General features: G+C 55.1%; 2 protein-coding genes, 1 long non-coding RNA gene and 1 other non-coding gene across 8 annotated transcripts in view; 3 read left to right on the top strand and 1 right to left on the bottom strand.

The window, feature by feature from the left end:
- Positions 1-12225, top strand: part of TK1 (thymidine kinase 1) — a 13386-nt gene extending 1161 nt beyond the window's left edge. The window contains exons 3-7 of the mRNA XM_069542000.1: positions 376-486; positions 3358-3451; positions 10609-10698; positions 10993-11112; positions 11294-12225. Coding sequence (XP_069398101.1) covers positions 376-486; positions 3358-3451; positions 10609-10698; positions 10993-11112; positions 11294-11497 — 619 coding nt within the window. The 3' untranslated portion in view covers positions 11498-12225. The remainder of the gene's footprint in view (positions 1-375; positions 487-3357; positions 3452-10608; positions 10699-10992; positions 11113-11293) is intronic.
- On the top strand, positions 5924-5995 carry TRNAS-GGA (transfer RNA serine (anticodon GGA)). Its single transcript has one exon. It is a non-coding gene; the product is annotated as a tRNA-Ser (tRNA).
- LOC138414492 (uncharacterized) lies at positions 9390-10109 on the top strand. Its single transcript, XR_011246856.1, has 2 exons — positions 9390-9446; positions 10007-10109. It is a non-coding gene; the product is annotated as an uncharacterized lncRNA (long non-coding RNA).
- Positions 12226-13237: 1012 nt separating the features above from the next.
- On the bottom strand, positions 13238-21774 carry SYNGR2 (synaptogyrin 2). Of its 5 annotated transcripts, XM_069542003.1 has the most exons (6): positions 21512-21774; positions 21261-21357; positions 16903-17343; positions 14831-15068; positions 14343-14482; positions 13238-14262 (listed from the first exon to the last, which is right to left on the bottom strand). In XM_069542003.1, the coding sequence occupies exons 3-6, from the start codon at positions 16999-17001 to the stop codon at positions 14065-14067; spliced, it is 675 nt and encodes a 224-aa protein (XP_069398104.1). In that variant the 5' UTR covers positions 17002-17343; positions 21261-21357; positions 21512-21774; the 3' UTR covers positions 13238-14064. The 5 variants fall into 5 exon arrangements, with proteins under 5 accessions (XP_069398104.1, XP_069398105.1, XP_069398103.1 ...); XM_069542004.1 differs by lacking the exon at positions 21512-21774 and having other exon boundaries at positions 21261-21365; XM_069542002.1 differs by lacking the exons at positions 21261-21357; positions 21512-21774 and adding an exon at positions 17767-18051.
- Positions 21775-23030: the final 1256 nt, after the last annotated feature.

The following is a 23030-nucleotide window of genomic DNA, read 5'->3' on the forward strand; positions in this document are numbered from 1 at the left end:
GTGGGGTGAGATGATTTTGGAATGGAATCTGGACCCCTCTCCCCTGCATGTGGTCTTTGCCTCTGCCCACCCCTCCTGTGCCCGTAACCAAATCACTCCTCCAGCCTTTCCCTGGACCCCCTGAGGGCCCTTCCTTGACACCATCCCCATAGAGAATTACTTCCTGCCCAGACATGCTCCTCCCTCCTGGGTCTAGACTGAAACTCTGTGCTGGGGCCCTCTCTCTGTCCTCACAGGTCTTTCCCACACCTTGCCCTGCAACCTTCCCCTCCATGGGTGGGACTCAGGCTGTAGACCCCCAGAAGGCGGTGGGGAACCCAGCTTGAGCTGATGGGGTCTTCCTCACCCACATTAACCTTGGGCCTTACCTTGCAGTACTGAGCTGATGAGACGGGTCCGTCGCTTCCAGATTGCCCAGTACAAGTGCCTGGTGATCAAATATGCCAGAGACACACGTTACAGCAGCCTCTTCTCCACCCATGACCGGTCAGTCCCTGCCTCTTCCAACCTGTCCCCACACCTTTTATGAGAAGCCTGGTGTAAATTCACAGAACATACTGTCAGAGTTCTTTAGAGGGGATGGTTAATAATGCTGATGCCTGACAACAAAACATTTAAATATGCAAACTTTCCTAGTTGCTTGGCATGGTACCCTACAAGTTGGCCTTTCTTGGGACTCTAGCCCAGTGGTTCTTTACCCACTCTAGAGCCTATTTGTAATGTCTGGAGATGTTTTTAGTTTTTAACCACAGGAGGAGATAAGGGTGTGATGGCAACTAGTCGGTAGAGGAATGCCACTGAACATTCTATGATGCACAGACCGCCTCACGACAAAGAATAATCCAGCCCCAAATGTCAGTAGTATCTGACCAAGGATACTACTCTTGACCTCCTGCTCTTGACCTCCATGGAGGGTGCAGGCTGGTTTTGTTGGCCTGCAGAGTGCATTTTATTTAAATTTTTAGTTGGCTTGTCCTCGACTTCCCGTCATCTCGTGGCCTTTGAGCATCCCCCTTTTATGTTTATCTACCTGCGCCCTGTGGACATTTCAGTCCACTGCCTGAGGTTGGGAGGTGAAATTTAGTACCATTCCTGCCATTCCGTGCAGCAGATTGGGGCCTGATACTTTGGAGCCTGAGACACTGTTGTCTTCCAGACTTGTCCATCTGAGCCCCCAGCAGCAAGGCCATGCTGTGTGGTTTCAGGGTGGGGGCTTTTTTTCTATTTTTAAAGGTCAGAGGTGGATTTATTTAGAGAGAAACACACACCACAGACAGAGTGTGGCCCATCTCAGAAGGAGAAAGTGGCCTCAACACAGGGCATGGTTAGTTTTTACGGGCTGGGTGATTTCATAGGCTAACGAGTCGGGTTCTGAAGGCGGGCAGGTGCTGAGGCTTAGAGGGCCCTGGACTCCAAGTTAAGTTAAACGTTGAGTGACGTTTCCCCGACCTGCAGTCTGTTGCAGGTAGGTCATTTACATCTCCAAATTTGCCTTCTCATCCCTAAAACATAGGCCTCCGCCGCATGGGACTCGGGGAGCATCAGGGGAGGACAGTGAGGCAGTAGAGGCAACACTGCGGCTAACAGAAGGGCAGCTTCTGGAGTCTGTTCAATGGGGTGAAATCCAAGCCCTGCCCCAGGGTCACAAACCCTCTCTGACACGGGCTCTAGAGGCCTGGACAAGCCGCAGCCGAGGCCGAGCGCTTGGCAGGGTGACAAAGCTCCAGAGATGCTGCTCTTGCTAGAGATGGAACCAGCTTACTGCCTTGCCTGCTCTCTGGTTTTCTTTATTTGGGGAAGGGTGGGGAATTTAAAATGCAGGAAGTAGTTTCACACTCTTCCCAGAGCTTGAAGCAGGATGACCATAGGGTAACTGGTAAGATAATCACTACGGCATAGTTTTAAAAGTGAAGTAAAAGTTGCTCAGTCGTGTCCAACTCTGTGCCGCCCCTCTGTCCGTGGGAGTTTTCCCGGCAAGAATACTGGAGTGGGTTGCCAGGGATTGAACCCAGGTCTCCTGCCTTGCAGGCAGATTCTTTATGGTCTGAGCCACTCTAGCCGCAAACTGCAGAATCTTCAGGAAGCTCCTAGCCCCTTGCAAGGCTAGTTCAGAGGAGCAGGCAGAAATGGAAACAGGAGAAAATAACATTGTAGAAAAACAGAAACTTTTTAAAAAGAAGACAAAGAACTAGCTTTCCTCTTCCAGAAGGCCTGGCTGTGGGGGCAGGGTGGGATTCACTGAGTCATTTAATGCACTGGAACATTCCCACATGCTGCCTTTCGCTTTCATACTCTGCTGGGTGGGAATCCGCCCTTAGGACCCACGAGGCAGCAGCACGAATGTGGATTTGAATGCCATCTCTGCCTGTTAATAGCTCTGGTCTGTAAGAAGTCCTGTAATCAGCCAGAGGAGTCCAAAGGAGGGAATTCTAGGTCCCTGCCCTGCTGGTTGGTGTTCCCAGCTTATCTCTGCCAGCGCACGGGGCTGCAAGTCTTAGATTCTGGTGCTCATGGTCTGCCCCTGGCCATGGTAAGACTTTCATGGGCCCCTTCCTCTATCAAAAGAAAAAAATTATACTCTATGACTGCATTGCTAGAAAGACAAAAATAATTCAGAGTCACATTCTGATTTTTTTATTTATTTTTATTTTTATTTTTATTTTTTGTTGGGCTGGATTGCCCTTGCTGTTCAGGTTTCTCTCTAGGTGAGATGAGCGAAGGCTTCTCTCGAGTTGTGGTGAGCAGGCTTTCCACTGGGGTGGCTTCTCTTGTGGCCCACGGGCTTCAGACGCTGTAGCTCCCAGGCTCCAAAGCACAGGCTCAGTAGCTGTGGCACCCGGGCTTCGCTGCTGTGCAGCATGTGGGATCTTCCAGGATCAGAGCTCGAACCTGTGCCTTCTCCACTGGCAGGCAGATTCTTTACCACTGAGCCACCAGGGAAGCCCCTTATTCTGATTTTTAAAAGAGAAGTAAAACATTTCATTCATCCCCAAAGCATCATGGGCCCTGGACACTGTACCTCATGAATTAACCCCTTCTGTGCCCCTCCCCTCCCCTTACACACACAGAGAAGAGCTTGCCATCCAGGTTGACCTTTACATTGGGCATTACTAATTTCCAGTCCAAAGCGTAAAGTGAAATAGCTCATGTTGATTAGCTGGTTTTCTGAAGAAAGACCTTTACTGTCCTTCCCAGATGCCTTCCCACGGGCCCTAACTTCTCAAAGCTCTGGGCAGATGGCTTGACCTGCTTTGCAAGGAGAGGGTGGTCATGAGGGCTCTTCCCTAGCCCCTCATCTTGGTTCCTGGTCTCCTCGGGCTCCCCTGCCTTGCCCACACTCTGGCTTTCTGTCCCCAGGAACACCATGGAGGCCCTGCCAGCCTGTCTGCTCCGGGACGTGATCCAGGATGCCCAGGGCGTGGCTGTCATAGGCATCGACGAAGGGCAGTTTGTAAGTTGACTTGTCCTGACATTGCTCTTCCTATGAACCCCTTTTTCCTCTGCTTGTTTGGAGGTTATTGGTTCTATTTCTGATCTTTAAGTAGGTAAATATTGTTAAGTTAATTTGCTTTAACTAGTATCTGAAAACACTTTGAATTTCCCTTACTGCTTTCTGTATTACTGAGTTGTTTTCTTTTTTTTAAAATATTTATTTATTTGGCTGCTTGGGTCTCATTCAGTCTTCATTGCAGCATGAGGGATCTAGCTTCCTGACCAGAGATCAAACCTGGGCCCCCTTCATTGGGAGCACAGACTTTTAGCCACTGGACCACCAGGAAAGTCCCTCTGTTACCGTTCATGGAACTTATTATACCTTAAAAAAAAAAATTACGATGAACAAAAAAATTTGATTTCTCAATACCAGAAAGAAGGGTTTGGTTTGGTTTGGCTCAATGATGCTTCTTGCTTGTTTTGTTTTTTTTTTTTTACTATTTATTTATTCATTTGACAGCGCCACGTCTTAGTTGCTGCGTGTGGGATCTAGTTTCCTGACCAGGGACTGAGCCCAGGCCTCCTGCATTGGGAGCATAGAGTCTTACCCGCTGGACCACTGGGGAAGGGTCCCTCTTGCTTGTTCTTTATGGTTTATTTTTCCTCCTACAGAAATACATCCTTTAGTAGTTCTTACAGCCAGGCTGTGTCGGTAAGCTCTCCGTCTTGATGTGAAAATGGCTTTGTTTAGTTTTCTAGTTTTAGCAGGGTGGCACGTGCCCAGTGTTTCCCCTTATTGCTTTGGAAAAGCAGCAGCCCTGCGCCTTAGAGCTCAGGAGAAGGCTTCTCTGATCCCTTTCCTGGGCAGGGAGCCTGTCTGTTCTTTCTCAGAACAGTGTGGTCCAGAGAGGTCTTGTTTGTATTTATCCTGCTTTATACTGGGTGTGGCTTACTTAACAATCTACTCTTGAGTTTTTCGTTTGTTTTTGCTTTATTGGAGTACAGTTGATTTACAGTGTATTAGTTTCAAGTGTCCAGCAAAGTGAATCAGTTATATGTGTACATACATCCACTCTTTTTTATTGACTCTTTTTCCATATAGGCCATTACAGAATATTGAGTAGAGTTCCCCGAGCTATGCAGTAGGTCCTTGCTAGTTATCTGTTTTATATATATAGTGTGTATATGTCAATCCCAATCCCCTAATTTATCCTCGCCCACCTCATGAGTGATATCATTTGGTATCTGTCTTTCTCTGGCTCCAGGCCCATTCACGTCGCTGCGAGTGGCATTATTTTGTTCTTTTTTAATGGCTGGGTAATACTCCATTGTATATACGTACCACATTTTCTTTAGCCATTCATCTGTTGATGGACATTTGGATGCTTTTGTTTGCGAATCAAGAATCAGTTCTGTAACTTCCATTTGTCTTTCTGGAAACCTCTTTTTAAAGTTGTTTCCAGCTCACTCTGCATCCAAGTCATTAGGAGTGTGTTCTCTGGCTGAGCTTGTGGGTTGTCTCTTGTGATCTTAGTTTCTCTCCAGCGTTTTTGCAGTGTTTTATTTCTTCAAGTGTGTCTTGAATGGATGAAACTAAAACTCCCGAGGGAGTTTACTTCAACCCCCACATCCACCCATTACGTTAGGTAATGTGAGCGCCTATGACAAATGTATGTCAAGTCATCAGTGGTGGGATGGCCTGCCAGTGAGGCTCCTGTCTTCACACGTGACTTCCAAGATCAGTCCGGTAGCTGCATGCTGACAGTAGAGAGGAGACAACCCGGAGGTCCCAAGAACCTAGTGGGTCCCTGGGTGGTTTCCATGTGCTGGGGTCCGCATGCGTGCCTTGCCTCTGCTGCCTCCTCACCTTTGGAGTTTTGGCATATGGTTCCCTTATCTGTACCTTTGGTCCAGTGCTGTGCCCTGGAGGAAGAGGAAATAGAAAATTAAGGAAATACTTTTCTTTGTTAGGTGAGTGGTTAGCAATCTGCCTGCCCTGCCTTCCAGGTCCCAGGGCAGGGTGGAGCCAGTGGCTTGGGCTGTAATGTCCTATAGGGATGTCTCAGGCTCTGTTATGGTGATCACAGCTCCATGCTTTCCTCCCACCTGAGACTGGGGATCCTCTATCCCCACACTGGGTATATCTTTCGGTGTGTGCCTTCTGGAGATGGACTACCAGCTGCCCGGACCTGCTCCGGGAGCCAGGCTGCATCTGTCTATTCACCCACCTTGTTGTGACCACTCCATCTCTGACCTCAAAGATGGTCAGCTTGCTTCTGAACACAGCTGTGTCTTAGCTGGCCTCTTCATGCACACACACACGTACACTTCTGTTTTCATTTGTGGCTTCATGGCGGAGGGACTTGGGGTAAGAGGGGCTTCAGGGTGAGAACAGGGCTGCAGCTCTTCCCTTTCTCTTCTAGACTCTGATCTCCAGAAGACTCTCGGGAGCCTGGGTCGATTTTGGGGGGTGGCTCTCAGAACAAAAGCTTCCCTGGTGGCTCAGAGGTTAAAGCGTCTGCCTGGAATGCAGGAGACCCAGGTTCGATCCCTGGGTAAGGAAGATCCCCTGGAGAAGGAAATGGCAACCCAGTCCAGTACTCTTGCCTGGAGAATCCCATGGAGGGAGGAGCCTGGTAGGCTACAGTCCATGGGGTCACAAAGAGTCGGACACGACTGAGTGACTTCACTTTCTTTCACTTTCTTTCTTTCTCAGAACAAGGAATGTGAGCTTTGGGGAGGCTCTCCCGTCCTTCAGGCCCAGTGTGTGCCTGCTTACCACTCTGCTCCCTAGCTGTAAGTAAAGTGTCTTTTCAGGGCTGAGCTGGACACCCTGGCAGGGACCTTCCTCTCCTGATACCTCCTTGGTTGAGAGCCAAGTGCCCTGGTTCAGAGCTGGTGGGCCACCGGACCCTCAGTTCTGTTCCCTGTTTCTATGGCTGCTTCCTCTGGCCAGTGAGTCACAGCTGAGTTTCCATCACAAGTATTTATTAAACGCCCTATAGAAACATCGCCAGTCTGCTGTTCTATCCTCACCCCTGTGGGTCTTGCTTAGCAAGAAGTCTGGAGGCTGTCTCTCAACGTGGGACCCGACAAAAGGACTGCCCTTCCCTTCTTTCATCCTTCCTGTGCAGACGGGTTGTCGGGGAGGGGTGTGTCTGAAGTCCCCAAGCTATCAGCTGAGGGTACAGTGATAGGTGGGGAGCTGGCTCCTGGGCACGCCAGCCTCGCAGTGTCACCGAATGCCGGTCTTATCTCTGTTTTAGCACAAGTAGGAAGGGGGGTCATCTAGGAAAAGTCAGGAAGGGCTATACCTAAGAAGAAAGTCCATAATTGACTACTAACGTCTTCTGTCCAGAGACCACCAGGAATAGCCCCAGAACTGAACAACTGGGGATTGTAGTTGCAGGGAGAAACTGGCATGAGAACTGGGGGGGTGTGGGTGAGGGCTTGGTTATTAGGAAATGGGGGCGGCGTTGGGTCATTCCTGGGAGGGTTTTGGAGGCCGGTTTGGCTCTTGATTTGGTGTCCTAGGAAGGGTGATGATTCTGACCAGCATCTTAAATGTCACCTGTAGGGAGGGTGGACCAGGAGGCCGAAGCAGCAGGGGTCACTCCTTTAGCCAGGAGGGGGGACATTTGGTACCCCATAGCCTAAGTGATGCTTACGTTCTATCCGCGCTCAGACATGGTTAGGGAGAGGTCTGGTTTGTTTGTTTTGACCATGCCACACAACGTGTGGGATCTTAGTTCCTGGACTAGGGATTGAACCTGGGTCTATGGGAGTGAGAGCTCTGAATCCTAACCACTAGACCCCCAGGGAATTCCCTAGAAGGGGTCTGGTTTTGTCCTGTGTGACTGGGCCAGAAGCTCATGAAACTAACTCTATGAAATTAGTTGTATGCAATTCTGTTCAGCACAGCAACCCCAAGGCCCACTGTGAGTGCAGGCAGCTCCTGCTGCTGGCCTGCCCTTCTCTTTCGCTGCCCAGAAAAACAAAACAAAAATCACAGAACATCTTGGTCTGGATCCTTCTAGTCTCTGTACATATATATCTATTTATAGATCGGGTTCATATCACGTGTTGTGACCATCTTTCCACATCAACAGACACCTATCCTTATGAATGTACCGTGTCTTGCATGACCCGGCCCCTTGGGTATGGCACTTAAAGGCTGTGATGGACGTGTGAGTGGACATTGGGCTGTCATCTGGTGTACTGGGGTTTATTTGGTGTATTGGAATCACTGAAAAACAGAGGGGCTGGAAAGAAAGTGGGGTGAAGTTCCCAGGCAGGAGTGTGTTCCAGATCAGGGGCTTTGGCCTCGTCAGCCGGAAGGACTTCAGCATTCACCCTGGGAGAACCTGGAAGCCGCCCAGGACGGTCGTCTGCTGGAGGGGCATGGATGGACTGCAGGAGCGGGGCGGGGACTGCTGGGTCTCTGCAGACATCCCCCGTGGAGGGCCGGGGGCAGGGGCTGCACACACATATTCTGCTCTGACTGCCTTTCTCTTTTCTTTCTGGGTGGCTGACGTTTTCCCTGTATTTCTCCTTTTGTAAAGAGCCTCCTCGTGGTTTGTCTTTCCTCTAGGTCATGTGATATAACCAGCGCCACTTTGTCACATGCTGTAAATAATTCTTCCTGGTTTATTTGCCTCTGGATTTGTCTGGGCGTCTCATTTAGTCTTTACCATTCGTGGTGGAGCGGCTGGATCCTTCACTGTCACATCCTTTGCCCTGTCCCCTCCTGTGGCCTCTGCAATCTTCAACGCCAGCCAGGCTGCTAGGAAGCGAGGTCTCCGCCTGGGCAGGGCCGGAGTGCTTCCGTCGAGCGTCACGAGGCTGCCACCTCTGGGCAACATGACGACAAGGGCGAATCTCCTTCCTGGCTGCCTGACCTCCGCTTCCGCCGCTTTCGGTCCTCCCCGCCCCCATCATACCTCGTTTAGGAAGCGGCTCTCGGCAGGTCAGCCCTGGTGCTGGGCCGGCAGATGAACCACATGGGCAGGCTTGTCAGTGTCAAGAAACCCCACCTGTTGCTTCTTTTCTCGCTGGATCCCCTGTGGTGATCATTTTTGTCTCCCAAGAAAACTCTGCATTTGCTAGGTCCTCTGAAGTCCCACTTTAAATGTAGCCTGTATTGGGGTCTCTGGCTGCTCTAATGTGCACTGCAGACCAGGCGGTTTAAACCACAGACATTCATTTCCTACAGCTCTGGAGGCTGGGAGCCCAAGATCAAGGTGTGGGCAGGGCAAGTTCCCCTGAGGCCGCGAGGGAGAGTCTGTCCCAGCCGGTCCCCTCGGCGTGCAGGTGGCCATCTGCTCCCTGCCTCTTCACATTCGTCTTCTCCTCTGTCTGTCCCTGGGTCCAAGTTTCCCCTTTTCGCGAGGACACTATTCCTACTGGAGTGAGGCCCACCCTACACGCCTACTTTAACTGGATGACCTCTGCAAAAAGGTCACATTCTGAGGTATTGGGGGTCAGGGTTTCAGCATAACAATTGGGGGGGGTGGGAGGGTTCACAAGTCAACCCATAATATAACCTAAAAAAATGAGTGGCGATAGAAACAAATGTCAGTAAGGTGGTTGGTTACCAGTGGGCCTTCTGCGATGTTGCAGACAACGTGGGCAGCTCTGACTGTACCTTGGATCATTCAGGAACCCCTGCTGGGCAGCTCTGACTGTACCTTGGATCATTCAGGAACCCCTGCTGGGCAGCTCTGACTGTACCTCGGATCATTCAGGAACCCCTGCTGGGCAGCTCTGACTGTACCTTGGATCATTCAGGAACCCCTGCTGGGCAGCTCTGACTGTACCTCGATCATTCAGGAACCCCTGCTGCAGGCCCTGGGTTCAGTGTTTGGGCAGAGAGTGGGGTGGCATGTGAACAGGGCGCAAAGTTCAGGTGGAAGAACTGAGCTCTCTGACCGCGGGCATCACTGTAGCAGGCAGGGTGGAGGACCCCTCGCGGTCCCCAAACCCTGGTGTGGAGGGACCATGTCTGGACAGGGAAGGTAAGATGAAGAAGGTGCTCCTCCCAGGGTGGTTCTGCTCTCAACCTTCCCCGTGGATTTCTGGCAGTGTCTAGAAACAGTTTTGTTTGTGACAATGGGGGGTCAGGTCGGGGCACTGGCCGACAGGTCCTTACAGGCTGGTGGCTGCATTTCTGTGACCTGTGACAAGTCCTTTAGAGAAAAGGAGGGGCCTCACCTAGAGCCAGGCTGGAGCCTAGGGGTGGGAGGTGCCATTTCCATAGTGCAGGCTCGGCAGACCCTGCAAACCCTGCAGAGGCCAGTCAGATCTGGCTTTGGTGAATCCTACTGGAACTGGTTTGGGTTCTCTAAGCCCTGTCCTGGTCCTTGTCTGGGTGAGCCCTCGGGTTTTGTAACTACGCATCTCCACGAGTAGCTTGGAGAGAGACCCTTTGCCCAAACACTGGAACTCCGCACTTCATCCAACCCACAGACCAGATAGATGATTGACCAGTGAAAGGTCACCAAAGGATTTGTTTAGGTAGTGGCCCCTTGGGCCACTTGAAATGAAATTTGATTTACCAAGTAAGGACTTCCCACAGGTGGTGTGTTGAGCCATCCTGCTCTGTAAGTGGCCAGTGGAACTCCTGCCCCTTCTCCAGGCATCACACGGCACATTATGTTTAAAAGAAGAAAAAAATAAAAGCAAACACACAGAGCCTGCCTCTCAGCCAGATAGCATATGTAATAAATTATTTGCGTGTCCTTAATCCTTAAACATCGCCAGGGGCCTTCCTTGCCTTTTCCTGGGCTCAGGAACATGAAGTCATTGCCAGGGTCACAGCTAATGGGTCCAACGGAGAACCTGGTTCAAGCCTGAGGCAGCGGATCCAAGCTTTGGTCCACTGCAGTGGCAGACGGCCTCTCCACCTGGGTTGCATCACCCTGGTGGCAGTTCCAGGCGCCTAGCCTGGAGCGCAGCCTGGCTCTGCTGTGGAAAGTTGGTGCGATGGGGGAGTGAGTCGGGAAGCTGTGGATGTGCAGGCCATGTACCAGATGGGAGAGCTGGGGCGGCCTTGTTCTCAGCTCCACGTGGATGTGGGTAGCTGTAGCTCCTGGGCCTGGCAGCGTGTCTGCAGCTCCCGGAAGGGGCTGCCCAGGGCGGAAGCTCACTCCCTCCTCCGCCTCTCACCCTTTCCTCTAGTTCCCTGACATTGTGGAGTTCTGTGAGAACATGGCCAACTCAGGGAAGACCGTCATCGTGGCTGCACTGGATGGGACCTTTCAGAGGAAGGTGAAGTGTCTGGTCCAGGTCTTGGGGTGGGACCGGGGACAGAGGCCCAGGCAGCGCACAGAAATGGACAGCCCAGGGCGCCCTAGATGCCCACACCATGCCTAAGCCCAGGCACTCAGGCCAGCCAGTCCCAGCTCCCTGGGGTGCCCCTGACTCCACCTGCCTAGGGCAGGTGCTCTGGGGAAAGGCAAGGTCCAGGCTTAGTTTCCTGGCTTCAGGGGTGTGAGTCAGGGTCTCCAGGAAAAGCCCACCCGGCGAAATGAGTGTGCACTCCTCTTTCTGTGGATTGTACAGGCTTTTGGGACCATCCTGAACCTGGTGCCCCTGGCAGAGAGCGTGGTCAAGCTGACGGCGGTGTGCATGGAGTGCTTCCGAGAGGCCGCCTACACCAAGAGGCTGGGCGTGGAAAAGGAGGTAGCTGCCCCCTGCCTTCTCCAAGGGATGGGCGGGTGGGGGGCAGGGAGGGGCGCCTACACCTAGAGGCCGGGTATGGAGAAGGAAGTAGCCGCCCCCTGCCTTCTCCCAGAGGCGAGGGGTGGGGCGCTGCGCCCCAGCCCCGCTCAGTCCAGGCGCTTCCTGTCGCACCGCACATCAGGTCGAGGTCATTGGAGGAGCAGACAAGTACCACTCCGTGTGCCGCCTGTGCTACTTCAAGAAGCCCTCGGGTCAGCCCGCCGTGCTGGACAGCGAAGAAAATAAGGAGAACTGCCCGATGACGCTGGGAAAGCCCGCGGAGGCCGCGGGAGTCCGGAAGCTGTTTGCCACTCATCAGATCCGGCAGTGCAGCCAGGCCAACTGAGGCACTGGCCCCTCGCTGGGGCGGGCGCTCACCCGCCACCTGCTCCCCCCACTCGCCCGCTGTCGCCCCCTGGCGGATGCCCGGCCTTCTTGGAGGAGGAAGTGGCGGGGGGCGGGGTTGGGGCGGGTAGAGGTTTCACCACCAGCAGTTGGCCTGCTGCTGCGCCCTTTCCCAGGCCAAGGAGGCGGCTGGTGGTCTGCACTGCACACTTCCCTCCTTGCCTGCCCACCAGCTTTTCTCAGTTCCCATCCCGGCTGCGGGGCGATCGCAGTCTCCCCAAGCCGGAGCTGGCCGCCCTATGGGGCGGGGTCTGGCCGCTGCAGCCATCCCTCTTGGGGTGAGGCCAAGCCGCAAGCTGCTGTGACATCGGCGTCGCCGGCTTCTTCCCCGTTTGTGGCGTTTGCTGTTGAGTTTCTGTTCTCACTGGGAAGTCCATATCCCAGCACCTCTGGCTCAGCGTGGGCCTCTTCCCACGCAAAGACTTGGTCCCTCTGCCTGGGATGGGCTCCTGGCTGCCCCTGGGGATGGTTGGACTTGTTCTTATTTCCTTTGGGGCTGAAAGCCCTTCCTGATCTGGCGATCATTTTCTCCGGAATTACAGCTTCTCCCATGTGGGTGACACTCACCCTGCTCTGGGGCTCAGCTCCCAGGGGCTTGTTTTCTAAGGAGGTGGGGGCTGTGTGTATGTGGAACTGATAACTAATATTAAAATCTATTGGTTGGTAAAAGCCTATTTCTCTTTTAACTGTCTGGGATTCCCCGGGTCTCACTATAGACACCTCTGACATGATTCAGGTATGGGGATTTCCTTTCAAATCTTTTTCTAGTACTCCTGACCCCTTAACCACAAATCTTTTTAACTGAGAGATGAGCATCAAGTGTTCTAAGAGGCATGTTTGCCTGCTGTTCTGTCTGGGAGGGTTTCAGGTCAAGATGAGTGGATGCAGGAGCCTGGGGCTTGGTTGGAAAGATGAAGCCTTGGTCTGTGCTGCCAGCTGGGGCTGTGAGATCAGGTTTTATTTTGTGAAACACACTTGACAGTTCAGGAGCCAGGAAGACCAGCTCTGCCGTGCCTTGGGAAACGGGCTGTGGGCAGCTTATGGGAAGGTGAGGGTGCTCCAGGGTGGGGTGGGCCTGGGCTGTGTGTTCCAGATGGGGCCCCAGTTCCCCACCCTTACCCCAGCTTCTCCCTCTCACTGGCTTGTGGCAGGTTACAGAGGTGCAGTACCACGGTCAGACCATAATCCCCAAACCCTATTAATTTTTACTTGGGGTTTTGAAACTATTGGGGTCCACTTTTGACAGCTCCCTCTCACTGCTCGAAAGGGGAAGCCCAGAGTTGCCTCGTGGGCCCTGGCCTCCTGCCTGAGGGGAGCTCGTTCCCTGGCGTGGGCTGGGCAGTTAGGTCGGCTCCCCAAGGGTCTGAGATGGGCTGCAGGGGTTCTGAGTCCTGTCTACAGGAAGCAGAGGACCCTTGCCCCTCCAGGGGCATGCCAGGACCCTGGCAAGGCGGCCCAGAAAAGCTGTGTTGTTTACAAGCTGAGCACAGTTGCTATTTTAAGATGCTGATGGAGGGCAGCGTGAGGCATGAGACCCCAGGCGGGGTGGGGGTGGGGGGAGTTGCTGGGCAGTGGAGGGGCAGGTTGCCACAACTTAGGTTCCATAAGGCCTCAGCTGCAGCTTGCACCTTGCACCTCAGTGGAACTGGGAGAGGCCCCACTAATGACAATGGAGACTATGAATGAGAAAACCATTTATTCCATCTCCAGAATTAGTCTAACAGAATCCCAGGGTGCTGTGCGTCCTTCCCCCAAGGCTTTGTAATATACATTCAGAGCAGTCTGGGGGCTGTGGGTGCGTCCAGCACCTCCTGACAGACCTGGGATATTTACATAAAGCTGGGTGTTGTCAGGCAAAGCCCCTCCCTGTGGCCACAGGGCGGGATCAGAGACAGGGTCCCCCGGGGTGGGCACCAGCCCTGCCCCTCGGCTGCCAGGAAGGTGACCCAGAGGCACTGGCACAGAGTGTGACCACAGGTCCAAGCGAGCACACACTTCAGCAGTGAGCACAGCCAGCCGCCCACAGAGCAGGCAGGGGGCTGGGGCGGAACAAACCTGAGTGAGGAGGGAAGGAGCCCCGGCCCAGTGCCCACAGCAGGAGAGAGAAGGCCCCGCAGCCTTGTCTTTGGCAGAGAACCCGAAATGGCTGCCGCCACCAGTGCCTGGACATAGGCCCGGCTCCCGGGCTGGGGAGAAGCTAAGGCACTTGTCAAAAGAGCATGTCGGGCGCCTGGAGCTATTCCCGGTGGGGATGCCGGTCATTAAAAGCAACAAAATGTGTCTAGCTAAAAACCCTTTCCTAAAAAATGCCCTCGAGGAGTGGTGGGTAAAGCCTTGGGGCACAGGCACTTCAGGGCTCTCTCTCCAGGCCCTGTGTCAGTTCGGACAGGCGCCAGGTGCATAGAGAGGGGCCAGAGGCTCTAGGAGCCAAGCCCTGGGGGAGGAGCCGGGGAGGAGGGGAGGCCCCCCAGGCACTCTCCTCCCTCCCCAAACTGTCCTGGCTGCAGCTCAGTACACAGGGGGCGGCTGGTAGCCCTCGGTGCTCTCGGCATTCTGGGTGAAGGGTGGCTGCTGGTAGGTGTCCGCAGGCATGCCTGGGTAGGAGGCGTAGGCCGTGCTTGGGTCCGGAGTGGGGTCCACGTAGTTCTGGATGAATTCGTCCACTCCAGCCTTGTAGCGCTGGTAGGCCAGGAAGGCCAGCAGGCCCTGCAGGGAGCCCCGAGGTTTGGGTTCCTCAGCCCTGCACCACCCTTCACCAGAGACACCAGGACCCTGGGTCCACTTACCCAGGAGAAGATGGAGAAGAAGCTGAAGGTGATGGCCGCCCGGGCTGAGTCGGCTCCTACAAGCACATCGTTCACCTTGGTGGCCGCCCACTGATTGGTGAGGAAGCAGAAGCCAACGAACCACAGGAAGGTCCAGAGAGCTGGGGCGAAGGCCGGGAGGGGAGGGTTAGCTCCACAGAGGGGCAGGAGGACAGGGGCCCCCTGGGAGCGAGAAGCCTCCAGGGGTGTAGAAGTGTGCTGATTCAGAAGCTGGGGTGGGGACAGGACGCTATCTCTGGGGCTCTGCTCCAAGCCCCACTCAGCTCCAGGGGGTTTCAGCAGACGGTTAGAAATCCTTGTGTGCCAGCCTGACCGTGGGTGAGGTCAGGAAACCCAGGGCTGCTCCCACCCCTCCCCAGCCTGCAGTCACAGCCCCCTAGAGCTTCTGGGAACACTGCTGCTCCCGTTCACCCCAAGATCAAGTGGAGGTGCAGCCAGCTGGCCGATACCTGAGAAGAGCAGGTCACCGATGACCAGGTACTTGCGGTCAGTGGCATTGCTGATCTGGGGGAAGTAGATGTCGACCACGAAGAAGAAGGCTGAGGCCAGGAAGGCCAGCACCCCAATGGCGCTGCCGTAGCGGCACGCATCCTCGTTGCGGTTGAAGACGCAGTACTGCTGCTGGGAATCATGGGTGTTGCTGTAGCCCTCGCCGAAGATGCATGAGAACACGATCAAGGCGAAGACCTGAGGAGGAGGCAGGGGAAGGGCTGCGTGAATGCCACCCTCGTGGGCCACACCCCCAGGCAGCACATGGAGCGGGACCCTGATGGGAGGGGACACTGGCCTCCCCGCTCCTGCTGTTCCCCTGCTGGAGGTCGGTGACCCAGCCTTTCCTGAACTTGGGGATCGAGTCCCCTCCCCACTCCCTTCTCCAGACATCTGTTATAAGGGGCATGGATTCCTGGACTGAGGACAGTGGGGAGTGCAGGGGGATCTCCTGGGAGGGCACTGCCCACCCCGCTGTCTGCCTGGGGGATGGCTCTGCCTGACCACTCCCACTTGTGAGTTTTAAGCAGGATGGCTCACAAAGTCAGAGTAACCCAAGCTTGGAGTCTCACCCCCTGATCACCACCTGCCTGAGTCACCTCTCCAGCGCCCAGCCTCTGCCTGAACACCCAGTGATGGAGAACTCCTCCCACTTCAGGAAAACCATGCCTCTGAACTGAAACTGTGTCCCCAGACTGCCAACTCCCACAGCCCCCTCCAACTCTTCCCTGCTCCAGGCTGGGCTCCCCAGTTTGACCAGTTTTCCTCCTACAAAGAATTCTGGGCTCTTTGGCATCCTGGCCCCTGGCCTCCCAGGGAATCCCTGTTGACTTCTGCCCATAGCTGGTCCTACCCACACAGGCACCTCAGGTGGGTCTGCCCAGCAGGCTTGTGGACATAGCTCTGTACTCAGACCCTGGAGGCACTGGGGTAGGGGGTCAAGAGGGTGCAGCACCCACAACTCTGGGAGGGGCTCCAGGCCCTTGGGAACAGCCTCACATCACCTGTCTCCACCCCAAACTGAAAGGCTACCGCCCAACCCCGCCGTATGTGAGTCTGGACACCTGGCTCCCTCTGGGACTAGCCCAGACCTCTCCCCCGCCTGCCCTGCCTGTCTGCACAAGGCCCTCTCAATAGGCTCCGGAGCTGGCAGTCACAAGCCCCACCCCCAGCTGGAGATGAAGCCGGAACTCTGGATGCTGGGAGCAGTGTGCCAGCCTGACTCCTGGCACTGCCATCCCGAAACATGGGCATCTGCTCCTGGGGTCAGACCCCCCGGGTCAGGCAGAGTGCGGATGAGGGTGTCACCAGGGCAACTCACAGGGCTCCAGCCCAGGCAGGTGCGGGTGGCTACCTTAGGCCCAGTCCTCTCCCTGTGGGCTCCCTAACACCTTGTCCAGCTTTGAGCTCTGGTTGTCCAAGCGCAGGGGACCTCCCACCAAGCCCCTGCCCCAGTAACCTGGTGCTGGAGCGGCTCACCCAGCTCAGGGGTAGGGGCACAGACTAGGGTCACTTGACCTTGGGTGGGGAAGCAGACCCATGGGCTGCTTTTGAGTGGAAGGCAGGCTCTGTTTCAGGGAGGCCAAGCCTTCCCCCGAAACCCCCTGCACCCCACGTGGCTTCGGAAAGCCCCCCTCCGGATGAATTCCCCCAGGCTGGGAGTCGCGGCATGCTGGCCACCTGTCCTGGAGCCGCCTCAAACTCCTCCCACTGCCAGCAGGGCGATGGGCCTGCTCCCGGCGGCGCCTCCCGGGCCACCCGGTGCCCGGGCCCGGAGGTGGGGGTGGCAGGGCCCGGGGTGGGGGGCGGCAGGGATCGGAGTAGGGGGGCCGGCGGGGCGCCGGGGTGCGGGTGGTGGTGAGCGGCTGCAGGGTCCCGGGCCCCGCTCGCCCGCCCCGCGCGCGCCGTTCCCACCCCCGGGCCTCGGCCGCTGCCACCTGTCGCGCTCTCAGGCGCGCGGAGGCCCCCTCGCCCTCGCCGCCCCCGGCCTGACGACGAAGTAGGGTCCCCGCGGCCCCGCACCCCGGCTCACCAAGCACACGGCGCGCACCAACACCTGCGGCTGCGTCACGAAGCGTCGCAGGTCAAAGGAGCCGCCCGCCCTGGGCGCGCCGTACGCCCCGCTCTCCATGTTGCCGTCGCCGCCGCCGCCGCCGCCACCGCCGCCGCGGACCGCCGAGGAGCCAGGCGGCCTCCCCGCCCCCGACTCGACTCCTCCCCGGGGGGCGTGGCCAGAGCCGCCCCAGGGACCGAGGGCAAAGTGCCGCCCAAGGCGAGCGGCGGTGCCGAGGGGGCCGCGGGGCCCCGACGGCCTGGCCTGGCTTGGCCTGGCCTGGCTTGACCTGGCCTGCGCTGCCAGCGACCGAAATCAGTCCAGCGGCCGCCGGCTCATTGTCCAGCCCATGTCTCGGCCGGGTTCTCGTCCCTCTGCGATGCTGGCCCGCAGAGCTGCTGGAAAGGGTTCAGAGAGTCCCTGGGAAGAGAGGGTCGCAAGGAGGGCTCGCCCCTCTGCTCCAGCCACTCTTTGCCCTTGCATCCCCGCCTCCTCCTTCAGGAATCTCCGCTAGACGTCCGTCTGGGTCCCACCTGTCCACGACCCAGGCTCCTATGCACCCTCTTTCTTCTCCCCTGTTCTACCCCGGCCCCGGGGCCACAGTCTGGACCCCTCCCCGCCTGGTCACTCTTTCCTCCTCTCTGGAGCTAAGCCTGCGAGGGGGTCGAGACCACAGTTCAGTTCAGGTGCTTAGTCGTGTCCGACTCTTTGCGACCCCATGAACCGCGGCACACCAGGCCTCCCTATCCATCACCAACTCCCGGAGTTTACTCAAACTCATATCCATTGAGTCAGTGATGCCATCCAACCATCTCATCCTCTGTTGTCCCCTTCTCCTCTTGCCTTCAATCTTTCCCAGCATCAGGGTCTTTCCAAATGAGTCAGTTCTTCGCATCACGTGGCCAAAGTACTGGCGTTTCAGTTTCAACATCAGTCCTTCCAATGAATATTCAGGACTGATTTCCTTTAGGATGGACTGGTTGGATCTCCTGGCAGTCCAAAAGACTCTCAAGAGTCTTCTCCAACACCACGGCCCCTCCCAATCTTCCCGGACCCAGCCCAACCCGGAGGCTTTGTAGGGAGGGCTTTGTGTGGGCCGACTTCCAGGCCCCAAGCTGCTGTGCGGACAGAAAGGAAGTTCCCAGGGTGACAGGCAGGGGGCAGAGTTTAATCCAGTTCTTTCCGGAAATGGCTCAGAGCCTCCAAACTGGAATGACTGGTGAGTGGGTGGGGAGTGGGGGTTGAGTTTGGGGGTTGGGGGCTAGTTCTCCAGGGGCCTCAGGCTGACTCGTCAGGGAGGAGTTCCAGCCATCCTGGTTGCAGGTAAGGCTTAATGAGGGGGTACTGGCCAGGTGGGGCCCGGAGTCTTCCAGGTGAGCTGGACAGAGGTGGGAGGTGGGGCCAGATGCCATCAGGAGATGGGGCGCCACTCCAGGGAGGAGGAGGGGGGGAGGCAGTGGTCCTGAGTGTGTTGGTGCCTCTGGGCCTTCACATTCCACCCCACCCTCTTCCCAGACCTGGATGGAGGGTGACAAGCAGCTGAGGCAGGGGCTCACGGAGCCCCCTCCTCCTAGAACCTCCCTTCCCCCACCACCGCCCCCATCCCATCCTAAAACCCTCAAACTAGCACCATGTATGTTTGATGAGGAACCCCAGGGCTGCAAGATCCAGGCTGGTGGGCTTTTCCATCATTCTTTTCTTCATTTCATTTCTTCAAATGAAGGGTCCTTCCACAGGGAGCAAGGCCCAGGGCTCGCTCTCCTGGGGGCTGTACCCAGCCCACATCTTCTGGTCCCAACCTTGATGACAAAGGGGCTGAGCCTCCTGGTGAGGCTAGCACACCTCCCAGCCATCCCCTTCCCAAGGCCTCCAGAGATTTTATTGGTGCCAAGTGCATCAGTGCCCTGGGCAGGAGGAGGGGCAGGAGGCTTAGTCACCCCACTAAATAAAGGGGGACACTGAATCACTTGGAAAGTAAACACTCGCCCCTGGTCTCTACACCTCACATTATAAAAGGGGAAACAGGTTCAGAGAGCCGACATGGCCCACCCATGAGCCTGGGGTCTGGAAAGCACAGATTTGGGAAGAGGATACCTGGAGGTAAGACAAGGAGAGTTTCAAGGACAGACTTCTGGGGAAAGCCCACTGAAGAGGCTGACCAGATATTACCAAATTGGTCAACCAGGTCCACACTGGGGGTCCTAGCCTGGGCTGAGACCCCCCTGTCTCAGCCAGGGAGCTTCTTTTATTGTTTGGGTTTGCACAGACACTAATAAAACCAGTGCTGTGACTGGAACAGCACCAGCTTTATTCAGTGGCCAAAGACTGAAGAAGTGGGAACCTGGTTTGTAAATCAATTCAAGCCAATTCCGATGGAGACACTAAATATATAGGAGGGTTGGAGTAAAAGAGAGGGTTTGGAAGAGCAAGAGGAATATTTTATCCAAGAACAGGGGTGTGGTTTGGACCTGAAACTGATGCAGCTCTCCTTTTCAGTCCTTGTAGAGGCCTTCGTCATGGCGATTGTCAACCATCCTAGCGCTGGTGGGTGTGTCTTCTAGGTAATCTATAGAGCATATAATAAGCTCTAGACCTATTGGAAGTCTAATCCTCAAAACCCATTGTGGGTCTTGTTGGTGTTAATTCGGGTCTTGTTGGTGTTAACTGGTTCTGGTTTTTTTTTTCTTTGCCGCTTCCTCCTGAGACTTAGATAAGAGTAGTTGGTTGCTGTTCAAGAGAGGGGCAGGGGTGTGATTCTAGGGTGACAGGCTTGCTAACACAGGCGTGGGGAGGAGGACCAGGAGACAGCAGTGTCTTAGGAACCACTGGAGGCGACAAGCTCAGGAGGCAGAGGTGATCCCTGCCAAAGGCCAGGCAGGTGGAGCACACAGACTGGCAGTGCCTGTGGTTGGACAGCACAAAGGTCATGTACACGGGTTTTCTTACAACAGGAGGTCCTGGTAAGGAATGCCGAACTAACAAGTTACCGCCAGCCCAGAGAATTCGGGAAAGGTCAAAAGGAGAAAGGAGATGACTCTCCATATGTCCTACCAACCTCCCAGCATCCTTCTCGCTGGCGTCCGTCTCGGCTGAGTGACCCACACGCTACCAGGAAGGACCCTGAGTCAGAGGGATTAGCCAGACACAACCCAGAAACTAACCCCATCACTATAAAACCCGAGACTGCAAGCCCAGTGGCAGAGCAGTCCTCCTGGGTTCCCTCGACCTGCTGCCTTCTTCCTGGGCACTCCTTCCCAACAAAGTCTCTTGCTTTGTCAGCATGTGTGACTCCTTGGACAGTTTATTTCCAAGTGTTGGACAAGAGCCCACCTTTGGGCCCTGGAGGGGGTCCCCCTTCCTGCAACAACTTTACAAGTCAGTGAAGTCATGGCCTTGGAGAAAGGGTTCCAGGAAATCCAGCCCCTGTCTCCAGTCACCAGCTGGAAGGATGGACAGGGTTCCCATGGAGGGTAGAAGTCCCTGGCCCACCCTGGTCCCTGGCGGCCTCATCCTCCTCAGATGGTTGGCAACATGGGAGAGCGCCCCTACCAGAGGCCACAGACCCCACTGTAAAGCGGCTAGAGCATGATCAGGGTCAGATAAAGCCGCCAATGAGCGTCATGGGCCCTTGACACACACTCGGCCCTTAGTAAGCTTTGGCAAGTCATGCCTAAGCAATATGGCCTTTTCGTTGCCCGGACGGTGTTACGTGTGCCCAGCGCACACTGAGGCCAAACAAACCAAGATGTTGGAGTTTGGAGCAAAGAAAGGTTTATTGCCAGGCCATGCAAGAAGAAGGGAGGAGGAGAACCATGCCCCCTGCCTCCACCCCTGACCCCGCCCCAAACCCTGAACTCCTCAAAGAGTTTCACCAAACATTATGGGCCACGGGGAGGGAGAGGGCCTCAGGAGGGTATGTGATCAGTTCTCTGATTGGCGAGGCTGAGGGAACAGGTTGGTGTCACAGAGTTTAGCCTTATCAATCTTTGGGCACCAGAAGGTCCCAGGGTTATGAGCCCATGGTCATCACATAATTAATTTCTTCCACGTGGTGGTGGGTTTTAGCATCTGAGAAATTTCTCTGTCTGAGATGTTGGTTATGTGGGCAACTTATGTGGGTTTCCCATGTCTGTTATGTGGGCACTTCAGAGAGGAGCTACAGCAGAGTAGAGATGGGGAGGGGTCTGTCCCAGGAAGGCCCCAGAGGGTCCTGCCCAATCACAGCAGCAGCCCTGCCCTACCAACCCCCACCAGCTCTGCCCAGCCAGGGCCCCCCGTGGGTCCCCTCAGGCCACCAGCAGTGCACTGCTCCCCCACATCCAGCACCCGTTTCCTACCTGCTTTGCTTGGTCCAGATCAGTGTCCAAGAAAAGAAGGCTATGATGGAGATGAGGGTGCCAACCAGCATGAAGATGGGTCCCTGGTGCAGCTCTCCTGTGAAGGAGGCGGGGGCAGCTGGGCTGGACCTGTGTTAGGCCAGGCCAGGGTAGGCATGGCCACATCAGGGCCCCCTTCCCTGCTCTCGGCACCTCCCACTGACCTACCAGAAGTGGCAGCTGCCCTTCTAGAAACCAAGGGGCCCTCTTACCTGGGAGTACCAGTGTGAAGGGACTGTGTTGGACATCGATGTCATTTTCAGCCTGGCACCAGAACTAGTCTAACGTCTGCTTTGGTGGGAAGGAGAAGTTGGCAGACTCCCCCCGGGTTCAGAGTCTGCAGCGTGTGGGTGAGCCCGTCCCTCCTGACCAGTCTGTAGGTGGGCTGCCCGAGGATGCCCGCAGAACACCTCTACCCTGAGGCCTGGTCTGCCGTCCAGCAGGGTGCAGTCAGCCTGCAGCTGGGGCACCAGCTCTGGCAAGGTGGGAGAGGGCAAGAGCACAGGTGAGGTTGGGAGACTTTAACACCCTCTCCCCAGCAAATTGCCTTATTACATAATGCCTAATGAGCCTAGAAGGTCTTTCCAGGTGGCTCAGTGGTAAAGAGTCCGCCTGCCAAGCAGGAGATGGGGGTTTAATCCCTGGGTCGGGAAAGTTCCCTGGAGAAGGAAATGGCAATGCCAGTTTAAGGAAATCCCACTCCAGTATTCTTGCCGGGAAAATCCCATGGACAGAGGAGCCTGGCGGGCTACAGTCCCCGGGGTCGCAAAGACACGACTCAGTGACTAAACAGCAACAATGAGCCTAGAGGCCGGACTGATTACTGTCTCTTCCAGGCAGCGGTCTGGATCACTCCCTCCAGCTTGTATCTGAGCTTCTACCCCACTTGCAGTGTGTACCATACAGTTTCATATTTGATTTTATTCTCGTGTAGTATATTCCGCGTTGCCAGATTTAGCAACTAAAAATGCAGGACACTCAGTTAATTTTGAATTTCAGGTTAACAATGAGTAAAATTTAGGAGGTCTCTTCAAGATGACTTCTGGGAAGTGAGACAGTCCAAAGAGGAAGAAGGAAACCAATGTTTATCAAGAAAATGCTGGTTTGGCAATTCCTCAAAAAATTAAAGAATTACCTTGAAGTGAAGTGAAGAAGTGAAAGTCGCTCAGTCGTGTCCGACTCTTTGCGACCCCATGGACTGTAGCCTGCCAGACTCCTCTGTCCATGGGACTCTCCAGGCAAGAATACTGGAGTGGGTTGCCATGCCCTTCTCCAATTACCATATGACCCAGCAATTCCACTCCAAGAGATATATCGAAGTAATTGAAAATAAGGACGCTAACAGATACTTGTACACAAATGTTCACAGCAGCACTATTCACGACAGCCAAAAGGTGGGAACAGGCCAGATGTCCAACAGTGGATGATGAATAAACAAAGTGTGATCCATCTCTAAGATGAAATAGTATTCAGCCATAAAAAAGGAATGAAGCCGTGACACCTGCTATTAATGCACTATGAATGAATCTTAAAAACATTATACTGAGCGAAATAAGTCAGACCCAAGAGGCTGCATATTGTATGACTCCATTCATGTGAAATAGCCAGAACTTTAAAAATCCCCAGAGAATTTCCTGGTGGTTTAGTGCTTAAGACTCTGTGCTTCCACTGCAGGGGACATAGATTCTATCCTGGTCAGGGAACTAAGGATCCCATGTGCCACACAGTGTG

The sequence above is a fragment of the Ovis canadensis genome, chromosome 11, assembly GCF_042477335.2.
Source record: "Ovis canadensis isolate MfBH-ARS-UI-01 breed Bighorn chromosome 11, ARS-UI_OviCan_v2, whole genome shotgun sequence".
NCBI lineage: Eukaryota > Metazoa > Chordata > Mammalia > Artiodactyla > Bovidae > Ovis > Ovis canadensis.

What these genes read in the sequence shown, in the direction of transcription:
- SYNGR2 (XM_069542006.1), bottom strand. Translation starts at nt 17,001, where the DNA reads ATGGAGAGCGGGGCGTACGGCGCGCCCAGGGCGGGCGGCTCCTTTGAC. An exon ending in TGGTGCGCGCCGTGTGCTTG is followed by an intron (nt 15,069 to 16,902) that starts GTGAGCCGGGGT and finishes CCTCCTCCTCAG; the next exon opens with GTCTTCGCCTTGATCGTGTT. An exon ending in CGGTGACCTGCTCTTCTCAG is followed by an intron (nt 14,263 to 14,830) that starts GTATCGGCCAGC and finishes GGCTCCCTGCAG; the next exon opens with GGCCTGCTGGCCTTCCTGGC.